This window comes from Pongo abelii, chromosome 6 (genome assembly GCF_028885655.2).
Source record: "Pongo abelii isolate AG06213 chromosome 6, NHGRI_mPonAbe1-v2.0_pri, whole genome shotgun sequence".
Taxonomy (NCBI): domain Eukaryota; kingdom Metazoa; phylum Chordata; class Mammalia; order Primates; family Hominidae; genus Pongo; species Pongo abelii.
The window spans coordinates 37,322,593-37,338,626 of NC_071991.2; the positions used below are offsets into that span (position 1 = coordinate 37,322,593).

At 44.4% G+C, this 16,034-nt stretch overlaps 1 protein-coding gene and 1 long non-coding RNA gene across 3 annotated transcripts in view; one reads left to right on the top strand and one right to left on the bottom strand.

Annotated features, from left to right (window-relative positions):
• The window catches only part of PKD1L1 (polycystin 1 like 1, transient receptor potential channel interacting), a 184,156-nt gene that overhangs the window by 152,300 nt on the left and 15,822 nt on the right, over positions 1–16,034 (top strand). Inside the window, exons 52-55 of the mRNA XM_063725988.1 lie at positions 3,241–3,375; positions 5,726–5,956; positions 10,425–10,586; positions 13,775–13,945. Coding sequence (XP_063582058.1) covers positions 3,241–3,375; positions 5,726–5,956; positions 10,425–10,586; positions 13,775–13,945 — 699 coding nt within the window. The remainder of the gene's footprint in view (positions 1–3,240; positions 3,376–5,725; positions 5,957–10,424; positions 10,587–13,774; positions 13,946–16,034) is intronic.
• Positions 10,356–16,034, bottom strand: part of LOC134761754 (uncharacterized) — a 32,967-nt gene continuing 27,288 nt past the window's right edge. For both annotated transcript variants that reach the window (XR_010140837.1, XR_010140836.1), the window contains exon 3: positions 10,356–12,982. This is a non-coding gene — a long non-coding RNA (uncharacterized LOC134761754). The remainder of the gene's footprint in view (positions 12,983–16,034) is intronic.

A 16,034-nucleotide genomic window follows, 5' to 3' on the forward strand; every position in this document is an offset into this window, starting at 1 on the left:
CTATTTTGTTCACTACTGCTCCCCTGGTACCAATATTAGGGCCTGATGAGGACTGGCTGCTTAATTTATTGGCATCTCTCTCTGGGACAGACAGCAAGCTTCCTGGTCTACCTTTTATAGTATAGCTCTGCTAGTCAACCCGCTTCCTACTATTTGAGTTCTGGCTTACCCACGTAACTGTGGTCTTGCATGGTCCTGTCGGCTACACTGCCGACATGCCTGACACTCCCTTGCCTGTGCTTAAAGGCCCACAGATGGTGGCTGGCTTTCTGTCTCTCAGTGCACAGCTTACAAGAGCATCTGATTAGTCACTGATTGGCCAGCAGGCATGGGCCTCAGGAAGACGGGGCAGAGTGAAACACTTTGTAGGATGTTCTTTTCACCTGATGTGTACAGGGGAGGTTTTCTAGAAGCAAGAGTAGGGCAAACATGAATCTGGTCTACATACTGACCTGGTGACTTGGAGTAAATAGCCTCCTCCTGACTTCTGACCTTGGGAAGTGAGTTCATCCTTATATCCCTTTTCCCCACTGATGTCCTATCTTTCTCATTATGTTCCCTGCCCCTGCCAGAAAAACTTACCTGGGGAGAGTCCCTCTTCCCTGGGGATCCTGTCTAAGGCAGATGCCAATTTCCAATTCTTCAATTAGCTTCTGAGAAGAGCCGACATGTATTGAGGTTCACTCCTGCCAGGCACTAAATTCTATATAGTCAAGTGTATGTTAAGCTATCCAACCATCTAATGAAACAGGTACTAGTATGCCACCCATCTAGACCGAGGCTCTGAAAAGTTAAGCAACTGGCACAAGGTCACTCACATTGACATAGGAGCTGCACTGGAACTGGCCTCTGATCTTGGGGTCCTGGGTAGCTGCATTCCTAAGCACAGAACTATAATGCAATGGAACGGCCCTCCAAGGACATGGTCCACACTGTCCTGACCCAGGAGCGCTCAAGGCAGGAACCTGTATCTCACACCATTCAGCTGTATTGTTGTGTTGCTGTGTGTTCAGGGCCAGCTTTTGGGAAATGTGCAGTGTAGACAATGTTTGTCTTCTGAGGTGCCCTCGTGTACCCGTCTCTGTTTTGGCACCTTGGCCTGTGCCCACACTACGGCTTTCCCTCCTAATTCCACTTCTGTGGGCACCTCTTGTGCTGTTTGTCAAATTATTCTCTGTAGAGACAGTTAGAGGAATTTAGCTCTAACTTCAATGTAGGCTGCATCCCAGGTGCTGGAAGAACGAGTCGTCTTCAAGATAAACACAAATGACTTTCTAATGATGGAATTTAACACCCAGGATTAAAGAGCTATGATTTGAGTGTGTGAAAATGAAAGTGCACAGGCTTTAGAATCAGCAGACCTAAAACTCGCTCCCAGCTCCTCTTTGACCACGTGCCGTTGGGCAAGTTTCTTAACTTTCTTCAAGTCTTAATAAGGTAGAACTATGATACATATCTTGGGGGTTTTGCTAGGATTTGAATGTGTGTGTGTGTGTGTGTGTGTGTGTGTATTTGTACAGGCACATTCAAACATATCCTTGGAACAGCTTGGCACCTAGCAGATGTTCCATAAATGAAATTCATAATAATGGCAATTACTCGGAAGGCTTTATGGCATCCCTCAATCAGATGGAGGCAAGAAAGGGGCCCTTCCACTCTGTCCACAGGAGGTTTATAGCCGTGTTGTCCAATAGTCACCACTAGCCACACGTGGCTATTGAGAACTTGAAATGTGGCTAGTCCAAACTGAGATGGGCTGTGAGTGTAAAATACTCACTGGATTTCATAAACTTAGTATGAAAATTAAAAATGTGCTGGGCGCAGTGGCTCACGCCGATAATCCTAGCATTTTGGGAGGCCAAGGCGGGCAGATTGCCTGAGTTCAGGAGTTCAAGACCAGCCTGAGCAACATGGTGAAATCCTGTCTCTGTTAAAACACACAAAAAAAAAATAGCCACTGTGGTGGCATGTGCCTGTAGTCCCAGCTACTCGGTAGGCTGAGACAGGAGAATTGCTTGAACTCACCAAGAGGCAGAGGTTGCAGTGAGCCGAGATCCTGCCACTCAAGCCTGGGTAGCAGATTGAGACTCCATCTCAAAAAAAAAAAAAAAAAAATTAAAAATGTAAAATATCTCAATAATTTTTATGTTGGTTACATATTGACATGATGCTATTTTATATGATTTTACATGTACTAATTTAAACAAAATATATTATAAAACAAATTTACTCTCTTTAATTGTACTTTTTAAAATGTGACTACTAGAAAAATTCCACCCATAACTTGCATTGCATTTTTCTTGGCCGGTGCTAGCTAAAGCCCCATTCATCCCCATTCACCCATGTGCGGCCCTGCCTGCTCTGAAGGGAACCTGAGGGGTGACAGCCACTCACAGCTTCTCTAGGTTTTGGTTGTCAGAAGTCATTGTTGACTTTGTCCCAATTACTGAGGAAATAAAACAAACAGAAAACCTTGATTCATTGCCCATATAGATTTTAAACCATCCAGCTGTCATTTCTTTTCTCTTGGGCTTACAATTTTGGTGAGAGCATATGAGATCATACACCCAAAAGTACTTTCCCCATAAGCCCCTGGTAGGGAGGGGAGAAGGGAGCAGCCTTCCTAGAGGCCTTGTGAATGTGGACGAGTCCGTAAGGCTGTTTGCCCCTGGGTCTGCCATGCCCCCAGTTGTACTATGTTTGTCTGTTCACACTGTTTATCTGAGCCATAGACTCTAGAGCTATAAAAGGGGAGTGCCTCCTGTATTTGCGAGGATTACGTTTTTAAAAACCTACTTGGAAAGTGTTGGTGCCCTATTCTGTACATGTATCCGGGGGGAAGGAAATAAAGCATGCACCAAATACTTCTTTGAGTCCCCTCCATGGTGATGATTTTCTTATAGCCCAGTAGATTGAGGCGCAGACAGGGAGAACAGACGTGGGGTGGACAGAGTCCCATCTGTGTGTGCCTGCTAGACCTGCTCCATCCTGGTGTTCAAAGAAATGGCCAGGCCAGAATTCAGAGCAGGTCTTCTCAAAATGTGTTATGATTTGTATTTACCCCTAGTTCCAACTCATTCTCCTCTCAGACATCTGCACTTGATGTCCCTCGGAGACTCATGGGTCTATATAACATCATCAAATCCAGTGAACTCTTTATGCATGACTGACAGCTGTGAATATGTCTGCACCTTTCAGTGACTGGCATGGCACACTGACTGTTCTGTTCTTCTGTCTCAGAGGGCTCGATGGCTCCGGGGAATCCTCTTATTCCTCTTCACATTAAAATGCATCTATCTTCCTGGCATTCGAAACACAATGGCATCCTGCTCCTCCATGATGCGCCACTCACTCCCCAACATCTTTGTAGCAGGGGTAAGAACTCTCACCTTTATCAGGTGATTTCTCTTGTAAACCATTGATCTGTGTACTCTTGTCATCCTTTCTCAAGGGAAAAACAAACTGCTCTCAAGGTAAACACCGTCTAGAATTCCAGTCTTCTAATCCCTTACAGTGTGGTTTTAGATAACTGATATCAATAGTTACATAGTACAACAATAACCATGATTTATGAAACACTTGCTCTGTACTATACCTTACAACAGCGTGTTATTATTACTAATATAAGTAGTTATTATCACCTACTGAGCTATCTCTAAGTGCCAGGAATGGCACTTTGGGCCTCTCATAGGTTACTTCATTTAACTATCACAACCAAGCTATCTATGGGCAGGCACAGTTCTTCTTAGAAGATTCTCAGGATTTCCTGGCTCAAACCCCAGGGCACAGCCAAGTCTTCCTCCAGGGCTAGCCCTGAAGTCTGGTCTGGAGGGTGAAGCTCCAAATCAACAGGTCCAGAGTACAGCTTGGAGCCCTGATGAAGTTCCTGGGGTGCTGTTGATTCCGATCTGGTCCCAGCAGGGAAAGAGCTTTCTCCAACCTGACAGGCCCTAGTACAGCACAGAATTGCAATCAGGGCCGAGGGAAAGTCTAGGCCAAGTTCCCTGAGTTAGGAGGCTCTGGCTGTCAGGATCCAAGCCACACAGGACACCAAGCACAGGCCTCCTGCTCCAGGGAAGGGGTTCCCCAAGCCCTATTCGCCTTACACTGGAGGAGCATGCTCAGCAAACCAGGGCAGAGAGGACGAACCTGAGAGGCAGAGAGGACGAACCTGAGAGGCAGAGAGCGCGGCATTTGAACCTGGCTGTCCCACGCTTCAGCTCACTGTTGTTAGCACCAGCCAGTTGCCCAACCTCTGCCTCCAGAAAAAGCATTGATGATGTTTGCCCCGAAGGTTACCATTGGCCTTTGAGATTATATGCATGTAGAATTTATGGAGTGATTAAACTAGTCATTATTAAGACCATTTAGCAACACGCAAAAATGCTTTTTTTTTTTCTTTTTTTTTTTTTTTGAGATAGAGTCTCGCTCTGTCACCCAGGCTGGAGTGCAGTGGTGCAGTCTCAGCTTACTGCAAGCTCCACCTCCCGGATTCATGCCATTTTTCTGCCTCAGCCCCCTGAGTAGCTGGGACTACAGGCGCCTGCCACCACGTCTGGCTAATTTTTTGTATTTTTAGTAGAGATGGGGTTTCACCGTGTTAGCCAGGATGGTCTCGATCTCCTGACCTCGTGATCTGCCCGCCTCGGCCTCCCAAAGTGCTGGGATTACAGGTGTGAGCCACCGCGCCCAGCCAAAAATGCTTTTATGTAAGGAAAAAAAAGCCCAGAATATAAATAATTTGTGTCCAAATTAAGTAGCAGAATTCTAACTGTGCAGCAAGTATAGATGCATAGGCATCAAGAGGAGACCAGGAGACCACACAGCTCAATTTGTCCAGTTGTAGACTCATAGATTGTGCTTTCTTTCTTCTGAGTTCCACTGATGTCTGATTTCACTTGTGGAGTAAGTAATACTAAAACGAGTCCCAGTGCATTCGTAGGAAAGTCTTTGGGTACCTGTCCAGGCTTGTACGTGAATCCAGCAAGGACCCACACAGAACGCAGCCTGTGACTACAGCTGCAGCTAGGTAGGGCCTCTCTGTAGGCCTGTCCACAGTCTACACACACAGCCCCATGTGGACCTATGGGACGACCGCCTGATGGTCTGACATCCAGGCTGAGAAAGTACTTGTCAGCACCAGAGCTGGTTGGAGCAGATGGGGTGAGAAGCATGAACGGAGCCAGTGATACAACCCCTCAGATCCCAGGCCAAGTTCCCAGTCTGTTATGACAACCAGGACCACGAAACTTAACCTGAACCAAATTTACATCAAAATTGGAAAGGCTTCCTGATGCTTCCTAAGTGATTCATTTTACTAAGCTCTGGCCAGGTGCGGGGGACATAAAGATCATGAGGGAGCTGCCCCCTCATGGCAACCATGGCCTCCTAAGGGAGCCAAAGGCCAGGGGAGCAGGCTGCTTGTCACCACAGGCAGAGGAGGCAGCTGAGGAGAGGAGACGTCACTGGCAGGAAGAGCCCTTGGAAAGGAGGAGGGAGACCAGCCACAGTGTGGGAGGCTGGTGGGGTGGGAGGAGGGAGGCCTGGGAGACGGGTGAGAGGGCGACATACGCCTTTTGGGTTCAAAACCAGAGATGACATGATTGATCCACACTCCCAAAACTGCCCCTCCAAGTTTGTCTCTATTTTCAACATTTGGAAGTTGAGTCTTCCACTCCTAAGAAGAGGTGACAAGGTCAGTGCTCTCTGGATTTTCTTTCTGCAGCTGGCGGGGGCCCTGATGCTGGCCGCCCTCTCCCACCTGCGCCAATTTCTGCTCTCTATATGGGTTCTACCACCTGGCACCTTCACAGACGCCTTCCCCACGCTACTGTTTCATTTTCCCAGAAGAAGCCAAAAAGACTGCCTCCTTGGCCTTTCCAAGTCTGACCAGCGGGCCATGGCTTGTTACTTTGGGATCCTTTTAATAGTCTCTGCCACACTGTGTTTTGGAATGGTAAGTACACACGTCCCCAACTTTCAAGTTATGGTTTGTAAAAGTTTCATTTGCTGTTGGGGTGAAACTCTGGTCCATGTGGACAGGGCCAGGCAACACAGGCCAGATCTCATGGTAATGAATTCCTGCCGTCCAGTTCACCTGCCCTGGGAGGTCAGGTCAGTCAAACACAGTTAGTTTGACTCTCCCTTACTCTAGAATAGTCCAGCACGAGAGCAGCCACCCCAGGGTGCCACCTCCTCCAGGAAGCTTCCCTGGCCCCCCTCACTCTGCACTGAATCACATCATTTCTTGCTGTGAACTTCATCTGCAATCTCACACTGCCTCAGGGGTATCTGTTGCCTTTTCTCAATCTTTCCATCTTATCAGAGTTGCACTCCCATCAGCCACCTCCACTGGACGTGTTCTCCAGGCTAGGGGCTGAAGGAGGAATGGCTCCCTGTTTCATGCCATCCTACTGATCTGCCACTAGCAAATCTAGTCATGTCATATATGGCTTAAACTCCTTCAACGGAAGAAGAGGCTCCCCCATGGTCTTGTCCTGTTGCCTGGACTTGGAGTCAACAGATTTAGCAAATAAAACTGGAACCCAGTTACGGTTAAGTTTCAGTAAACAATGGAAAAGTTTTCAGTATTAGTAAGCCCCCTACAGCAGTTCAAACATATTTATGTTAAAATTTATTTGTTGTTGACCTGAAATTAAAATGCAGCTGAGTGTCTTCTATTTTACCCCTCCCTGTCGAGGCTCCCACCTGCTCTGCCCAGCCCGACCCAGGATTGCTATGCCCACATTGCAAAGGTGGAGCTCATCACTTCCATTTCCAGAAGGCCCTACAGGTGTTCCTATGGAAGGCTCAGGGTTGGGACCCCTGCTCTGTGCTTGACTAAGCCTATAGGCTTGCTGTCCATACTTACTGAACATGCCGTCCCTCAGATCCCTCCACTGTGACTCGTTCAGCGTTAAGTTCTAAGACAGGGTCAGTGTGGTGTTCCCTCTAGAAGCTCTCCCAGCACCGATTCTCCCCTGGACCCCCAAAGGCTCTGAGCATGCCTCCTCATTGCACCCATTGTCTTGTGCTGTTGATTTTTGTCTCCTTTTGAACTCTAGCCACATTCCTAGCAGGCATATTGGTGTGCCTGCCTTCTAGGGTAGTAGTTCCTGACACATTGTAGAGCCCACTGCAAGTTCAGTAATTTGAATATTCAAGCTTTTTAAGTGGATAAAAGTTCTCTGCAGTCCTTAAAAGTCTACTGGTATTCTAGTTTAGTAGCTAGAGGGAAACTAAAAGTTTCCCTCAGGCTACTCAGGCCCGAGTCCTTTGCTTTTATCAATGATCCTAGCTCCCTACTCTTGCTCATCCATGAATGCATAAATCCATCGATCACCCATCCACATACCTACTCACCAAACTAGTTACCTGTCCACCTATCCACCCACCCATCCATCCATCAATCCACTCATTTGTTCATTCATGCACTCATTAATTCAACAAAAACCTAAAGAATGCCCATTATATTCAGGCAATGGTGAAACAAATATAATAACTGGTTCCTGCCTCAGGGAGCTCACAGTCCATAGGGGAAGACGGGCGTATACAAATAATTATGGCAATTTTTATATTTTGAATACAGTTTTTCAACTGGATATGTGATTTGTAAACCTGTAGCTTCTCCTTTTATTCTCTTAATAGCATCTCTACAGAGCAGAAGTTGTAAATTTTAATAAAGGCCAGTTTTTCAACGTTTTCTTTTATGGATTTTGCTGTCAGTGTCCTGGTTCAAATGAATTGCCAAACCCAAGGTCACATATTTTCTCCTATTATTTTCTTCTAGAATTTTTTTTTTTTTTTTTTTTTTTTGAGACAGAGTCTCACTCTGTCGCCCAGGTTGGGTGCAGTGGTGTGATCTCAGATCACTGCAACCTCTGCCTCCCAGGTTCAAGTGATTCTCCTGCCTCAGTCTCCTGAGTAGCTGGGATTACAGGCATGTGCCACCACACCCAGCTAATTTTGTATTTTTAGTAAAGACAGGGTTTCGCCATGTTGGTAAGGCTGGTCTCGAACTCCTGACCTCGTGATCCTCCCGCCTCAGCCTCCCAAAGTGCTGGGATTACAGACGTGAGCCCCTGCACCCGGCCTTTCTTCTAGAATTTTTATAGTTTTATGTTTTACATTTAGGTTAATCATCTGTTTTAAGCTAATTTTAATGTAAGATGTGAGGTATAGAACAGAGTTCTTGTTTTTTATAAATGAATATCCAATTATTCCAGCACAATTTTTTTTAAGAATATTTACTCCATTGAATTGGCTTTACAACTTTGTCAAAAAGCAATTGACTGTATCTGTGTGGATCTATATCTGGGTTCTCTATTCTACTCCATTGATCTTTCCTTTAGCCAATCCCATGAGGTCTTTATCACTCTGTGGCAAATCTTAAAGTAGCATGGATGAGTCCTCCAGCTTTGTTCTGTTTTGATTATAGGTGTTCTAGCTCTTTTGCCTTTCAATATAAGTTTTAGAATCATCTTGTTACTATCTTTTTAAAAAATCATGTTGGTGTTTTGATTGAGCTTGCTGTGGAATTATAAATCAAATTTGGGGAGAATTGGCATCCTAATAATATTAAGCTTTTTCAGTCCTAGAATTCTGTATTTCTCTCCATTTATTTAGATACTCTTTGATTTTTTTCATCACTGTTTTATAGTTCTCAGCATACAGATCCTACACAATTATAGGCAATTTTAAAGCCTAGCTAGAAGTGTCCTCAAAGAACAAGAAACTTAGATCAGAGACTCATTTATTCTTCCTAAGGAGACCAGGGAATCTTCATACAACAGGAGAGGGAGCCTTGATGAGGAGTTCCACTCATGGTGACGACTGCTGACAGCAGCATTTTAGACACGGGGCATGCAGGAAGGGCCATGCTGGAGTTCTGGGTCAAGTGGACATTATGTTGAAAAGGATGGTTGGAGTCAGGAATGGAGGGCCTTGAATGTCATGCTTAGGCACCTGGATGCTATCTTCTGAGACAGGCAAGCAATATTGCATTGACGTCTCTGGGTGCAAGAGTCAGGCCTTGCCGTCCCCCATGGGTGTTTTGCTGGTAAAGCCGGGAGGCCTCAGACCTACACACCAGTGGCTTACCCTTTCAGGCTCCTGAGCATCTTTGCAGAGTTCTGAAACTTTGTGAGGGGTTCGAGGGATTTGGGGACCAATCAAGAACAAACTTATGACCACAAGAGATGATAACACACACAAGCTTTATCTGGGTAATGTTTTGAAGTGTTTCCATGTGGGGGAACTCCCTCATGCTTCATGCTATGAAACCATCCACAGGTTTACAGCATAGGGGCCAAGAACAATCCAAAAAGGAAGAAGAGCAAGGGCGATCTCAGGGGAGAGAGGCAGCAGAGAGGGAGCTTACCCCTTAGAGGATGCTGCTTAGCAACATGGAGGGGAGGCTCTGGGTCAGAAAGCTCCTGAGGCCAGCAGCAGCTTGGGGCCTTATAACATTATCAGTGGGTAACAGCTGTCCCCTGAGGTTTTGCAGGGTGTGTAAAGCTGACAGGCTTTAAATGGCTAAAATGTTTGTTTGGGTGTTTTTTTTTGTTTTTTTGTTTTTTTGTTTTGAGACGGAGTCTTGCTCTGTCGCCCAGGCTGGAGTGCAGTGGTGCAATCTCGGCTCACTGCAAGCTCTGCCTCCCGGGTTCACGCCATTCTTCTGCCTCAGCCTCCCGAGTATCTGGGACTACCAGTGCCCACCACCACGCCCGGCTAATTTTTTTTTTGTAATTTTAGTAGAGACAGGGTTTCACCATGTTAGCCAGGATGGTTTCGATCTCCTGACCTCATGATCCGCCCGCCTTGTCCTCCCAAAGTGCTGGGATTACAGGTGTGAGCCACCGTGCCCAGCCCTGTTTTGATTATTTTTTAAACAACTGGATGTGTAAAAATTTGAATTTGGTACCAGTAGGCTTTTGAGCTTACAGCTTACAGCCTGCAGTGAAGAAATAAACCACGTGGAGGCTTATAGAGCACATGTTGGGGGCACAACAACTTGCTGAGCCCAAGACCCTTTCTGGTTTCCCAGGCACAGGCACAGGCCTCTCTTCTGAGACTCACCCACAGCTCAGAATGGCCCACCAGGGGACACCGAAACTGAGACACAGACTTTACATATGGGCATGCACATCGCGTTGATAATCTCAGTCTCCAAAGTTAGATACTGAAAACAACCTTTATAATACAATGAATTTCCATTGCTGAGATCGTCTTACTGCCATTTAGTTCAATTCAGGAGAGGTATTTTCCTGATTTTGCTTTTTTTCACCAAGAAATCACTATTTTACCAAAAGGTCATAAAGTAGCATCATCAGATATAATCTCCATTGCATAGTTTATCATATTAACAAAGCTCTTTATTTAGGCTGCTAACATGAAATTTGTCTTTATTTTTTTCTTTTTCCTAGCTGAGAGGTTTTCTCATGACTTCACCCCAAAAAAGAAAATCTTTTCAAAGTAAATCTTTTGTGAGACTTAAAGATGTCACTGCTTATGTGTGGGAAAAGGTCCTCACCTTTCTGAGACTGGAAACACCAAAGTTGGAAGAGGCTGAGATGGTTGAGAATCACGTAAGCTGTGAGATCTTGGATTACTGAGCATGATAGCACACACTCAAGATGATGGTTTCATTGCAGAATTTTGCTTTCAGTTATCAAAGCATGAGTATGTTTCCATGCCACATCTCCTTGCAAAGCCACAAAATTAGTCTCAATCATAGTGGAACTCACGGAATTTTCCCTTGCAATTCTAAAACACTTTACAGATTACCAAGCACATTCTCCTGCATTAACTCACTATATCCTTATAGTGACCTGTACGGTTGGAGAGACAGAGTTTATGGTCTTCTCCAGGACACAGACATGCTGTATTCTGTCCCCTGAGTTAGAGTTAGTCATTTGCTTTTGGTGCCTGCTATCAAACCCAAACTTCTATCCAAAACATGGAGCCTTAGGTGCATTACTTGAGTTCAGTCACCCCAGACATGCATGTAAACAAATCAAACCAGGTGTTTGCACACTGAATACTCACTTTCTTCCATGGCTGATGTATTAGTTCGTTTTCATACTGCTGATAAAGACATACCCAAAACTGGGAACAAAAAGAACTTTAACTGGACTTAATTTCCACATGACTCGGGAGGCCTCAGATTCATGGTGGGAGGTGAAAGGCACTTCTTACATGGTGGCGTCAAGAGAAAAATGATCCAGATGCAAAAGTGGAAACCCGTTATAAATGATCAGATCTTGTGAGACTTCTTCACTATCACAAGAATAGCATGAGAAAGACCAGCCCCTATGATTCAATTACCTCCCACTAGGTCCCTCCCACAACATGTGGGAATTCTGGGAGATATAATTCTACTTGAGATTTGAATAGGGACACAGCCAAACAATATCATTCTGCCCCTGGCCCCTCCAAATCTCATGTCCTCACATTTCAAAACCAATTATGCCTTCCCAAAAGTCCCCCAAAGTCTTAACTCATTTTAGCATTAACCCAAAAGTCCACAGTCCAAAGTGTCATCTGAGACAAGGCAAGTCCCTTCCGCCTATGAGCCTGTAAAATCAAAAATAGTTACTTCCTAGATACAATGGGGGTGCAGGGATTGGGTAAATACAACTGTTCCAAATGGGAGAAATTGGCCAAAACCAAGGGGTTACAGGCCCCATACCAGTCCAAAATCCAACAAGTCAATCAAATTTTAAAGCTCCAAAATGATCTCCTTTGATTCCAGGGCTCATATGTAGGTCATGCTGATGCAAGAGGTGGGTTCCCATGGTCTTGGGCAGCTCTGCCCCTGTAGCTTTGCAGGGTACAGCCTCCCTCCTGGCTGCTTTCATGGGCTGGCGTTGAGTGTCTGTGGCTTTTCCAGGTGCACAGTGCAAGTTGTCAAAGGATCCACCATTCTGGGGTCTGGAGGATGGTGGCCCTCTTCTCACAGCTCCACTAGGTCCCTTCCACACTGCCCTAGCAGTTCTCCATAAGGGCCCCGCCCCTGCAGAAAACTTTTGCCTGGGCATCCAGGCATTTCCATGCATCTTCTGAAATCTAGGCTGAGGTTCCTAAACCTCAATTCTTGACTTCTATGCACCCATAGGCTCAATACCACATGGAAGCTGCCAAGGCTTGGGGCTTCCACTCTCTGAAGCCACAGCCCAAGTTGTACATTGGCCCCCTCTGGCCATGGCTAGAGCAGCTGGGACACAGGGCACCAAGTCTCTAGGCTGCACACAGCACAGAGAACCTGGGTCCAGTCCACTAAACCACTTATTCCTCCTTGGCCTCCAGGCCTGTGATGGGAGATGCTGCTGTGAAGGTCTCTGACATGACTTGGAGACATTTTCCCCATGGCCTTGGGGATTACATTAGGCTCCTTGCTACTTATGCAAATTTCTGCAGCTGGCTTGAACTTCTCCCCAGAAAATGAGTTTTTCTTTTCCACTGCATTGTCAGGCTGCAAATTTCTTTAACTTTTATGCTCCATTTCCCATTTAAAATGGAATGCTTTTAACAGCACCCAAGTCACCTTTTGAATGCTTTACTGCTTAGAAATTTCTTCTGCCAGATACCCTAAATCATCTCTCTCAAGTTCAAAGTTCCACAAATCTCTACGGCAGGGGCAAAATGCCGCCAGTCTCTGCTAAAACATAACAAGAGTCACCTTTGCTCCAGTTCCCAACAAGCTCTTTATCTCCATCTGAGACCACCTCAGCCTGGACTTTATTGTTCATATCACTATCAGCATTTTTGTCAAAGTCATTCAATAAGTCTCTAGGAGGTTCCAAACTTTCCCACATTTTCCTGTCTTCTTCTGAGCCCTCCAAACTGTTCCAACCTCTGCCTGTTATCAAGTTCCAAAGTCACTTTCACATTTTTGGGTATTTTTTCAGCAACACCGCACTCTACTGGTACCAATTTACTGTTTTAGTTCATTTTCAAGCTGCTGATAAAGACATACCTGAAACTGGGGACAAAAAGAGATTTAATTGGACTTACAGTTCCACATGGCTGGGGAGGCCTCAGAATCATGGCGAGAGGTGAAAGGCACATCTTACGTGGCAGCGGCAAGAGAAAAATGAGCAAGATGCAAAAGCGGAAACACCTGATAAGCCATCAGATCTCATGAGATCTTATTCACGATCACAAGAATAGCACGGGAAAGACCAACCCCCATGATTCAATTACCTCCCCCTAGGTCCCTCCCACAACACAGGAATTCTGGGAGATACAAATTCAAGTTGAGATTTGAATGGGGACACAACCAAACCATATCAGGTGATATTTAAGCATCATCCAGTAAGGTTCTGAAGGCAGTCATATGTAATCACGGTACTGTACATTTTGATAGGGCTTTATTCTCTGTCATGTGCTTCCCCATCCATTATTGCCTTATTTTTTTAATAGTGCTCAATAAAGATTTATTAATTGAAAGGATGAAAGAGTGACCTCATTTTCCCATAGCAGCACAATGCATTACTGCCTTTAAATCCATGCAATAGTTTTTTTATGTAGGCATTATTAACTGTAACATTTACATGTATATCTGTATATGTACATTATTAATGAAGCAACTGAGATATAGAGACGTAAGAGTAGGCCCAGCACCCAGGTCTTCTAACTGCAGGCAGATTCAGTATGTTTCCTAACATAGCCCAATACTGTCTACGGATGATACCCCTAAATGCTTCACATAATGAGGAAAGAGGGATAATGAGATTCTTGAATGCATTTACTAATCTAATTTTCTTCCCTTCAGAATTACTACTTGGATGAATTTGCAAATCTGTTGGACGAACTTCTGATGAAGATTAATGGTTTGTCTGACAGCCTACAACTCCCCCTTCTGGAAAAAACATCCAACAGCACAAGGGAGGCAAGGACAGAAGAGAGTCCCTTAGTGGACATTTCTAGTTACCAAGCTACTGAGGTAAGACCATGCAAAATTATTTATGTCAATTTTCTTTATAGCAATTTAAGTTCTAAAGGAGTTTTGGAATAGTTGTTTTTCCAAATTATAAGGTCCATTTGCATAAATATTCTCTAGATATCATACTGCTGATAAGATATGCTCTGGCCAGAACTAAAGAACCACTTAAAAATTTAAAGTTCATGATGTGACTTCCAGTTTAAAATGGTAGCATAAGTATCTATCTGCCCCTTATTTCTGTTTACAACTGAAATCAACAAGGAGACTGAGAAACAGAAATGGAAACTGGATCTTCCCAGAAACAAAAAAACCCCAGAAATCTATGGCCCAGAATATGACCAGTAATCTCAAGAATGGATGCCAAGAACAGTAAAACTTAGACCAAAAGGAGAAAGGATGCTACCATTTCCAAGAGCACACAGACTTCTCCAAGTTAGACAGTGTATCTGGAGGAGCCAACAAAGGCCCCTGGTTTGGAAGAATAGATTATAGAGCACAAAAGAGTTTAAGGAATCTCCCTGAGACCTAATGCCACAGAGTTCCTGGGACATAGGACTGAAGGACAAAACGTGCAGGAAGCCGTCTTTGTAGGAAGCTGTTTGTTGATGTGGCTGCCTAGGGGAGGAACTATTGGTGGTTCACAGACCTGGAGTCACACTACTTGCAAACTATAGAAAAATCAACACCAATAGACACACCATGTGCCAGGTACACAGTGAAAAAGAAAGATGAGTGCCGCGCCCCAAAGATAAATAGCTTCCAGTGGTAACTTCCCTGAGATCCAGAGAGATACTCTGCTGGCCCAGAGCAGTCGTGTTCACATGACTGAGTGGCAATGAAGGAGCTCTCTGAAGGCAGAGGAGAACACGAAGTACCTGCTATAAGCTCTCTGCCCCAGCCCTTCCCAGGCCCTAATTCACAACAACCCAGGGAAGAACACCGTTTATGAAAAGATGAACTTCCACATGTAGAGAGGAGTAGTAATAATAAAAGCAAATAATTATTGCATCTATGCAAATCTGCTTCAGGAAAAAGCAGTATGTAAAAATGACCAAAAGTGAAGATGAAGGGTATAACTTTGAAAACAATTGCCATCAACAGGTAAAAATTGTAACCGAGATGTTCTCCACACAAAAGGTAAGTTAATGAAAAAAAAAAGTCTCTTTGAAATGACAGTTTGAAGCCAAGATGAAAGAACTCCAAGATGAAATAAAAAGACAATGAATTAACAGAGTTGAGGAAAGAAATGGAAAAGAAAAAAATAAAGCAAATGGATTCACAGAAAAGAGAATAAACTATATGGATGACATATTTGGGAAAATTCTGCAACAGAAAAAAAGTTAAAATTGATTTTAGGAAAAGTAATACACATGGAAATCAGACCAGGAAAAATGTGTGTAAGACATGAAAAGGGTATCTATAATTAGTGTCTCCCCTAAAAAAGCCCAGAAAATTTGAACAGAAAAAAATATTTTAAAATATAATTTTAAAAGACTTTACTGGAAAAGAGATACAGACCTATATATTTAAAACGGAACTGTGTCCCAGGGAAGAAACGGATTCACATCTATTAAAACTAGAACATGGGTGGGTGTAGTGGCTCATGCCTATAATCCCAGCATCTGAGAGGCCAAGGCAGGAGGATCACTTGAGCCCAGGAGTTCAAGACCAGCCTGAGCAATATAGTGATACCCCATCTCTCCAAAGAAAAAAAAAAAAACCTGTGGTCCCAGTTACTCAGGAGGCTGAGATGGAAGGATTACTGGGGTCCAGGAGGTAGAGGCTGCAGTGAGCGGTGATCCAGCCTAGGTGACAGAGTGAGACCACATCTCAAAAAAAAAAACAGAAAACAGAAAAAATAAAAATAAAAAATAAAACACACTCTAATAAAGTCGCTGGACTTAAAAAAGATAATCCTACTGAAAGCTAGATACCTCCTACCCTTGAAAATCAAGTCACCTCCAAGTGAGTTAAAATTATTTAAGTTATGGCCCAGCGTGGTGGCTCACGCCTGTAATCCCAGCACTTTGAGAGGCCAAGGCAGGCGGATCATGAGGTCAGGAGATCGAGACCATCCTGGCTAACACAG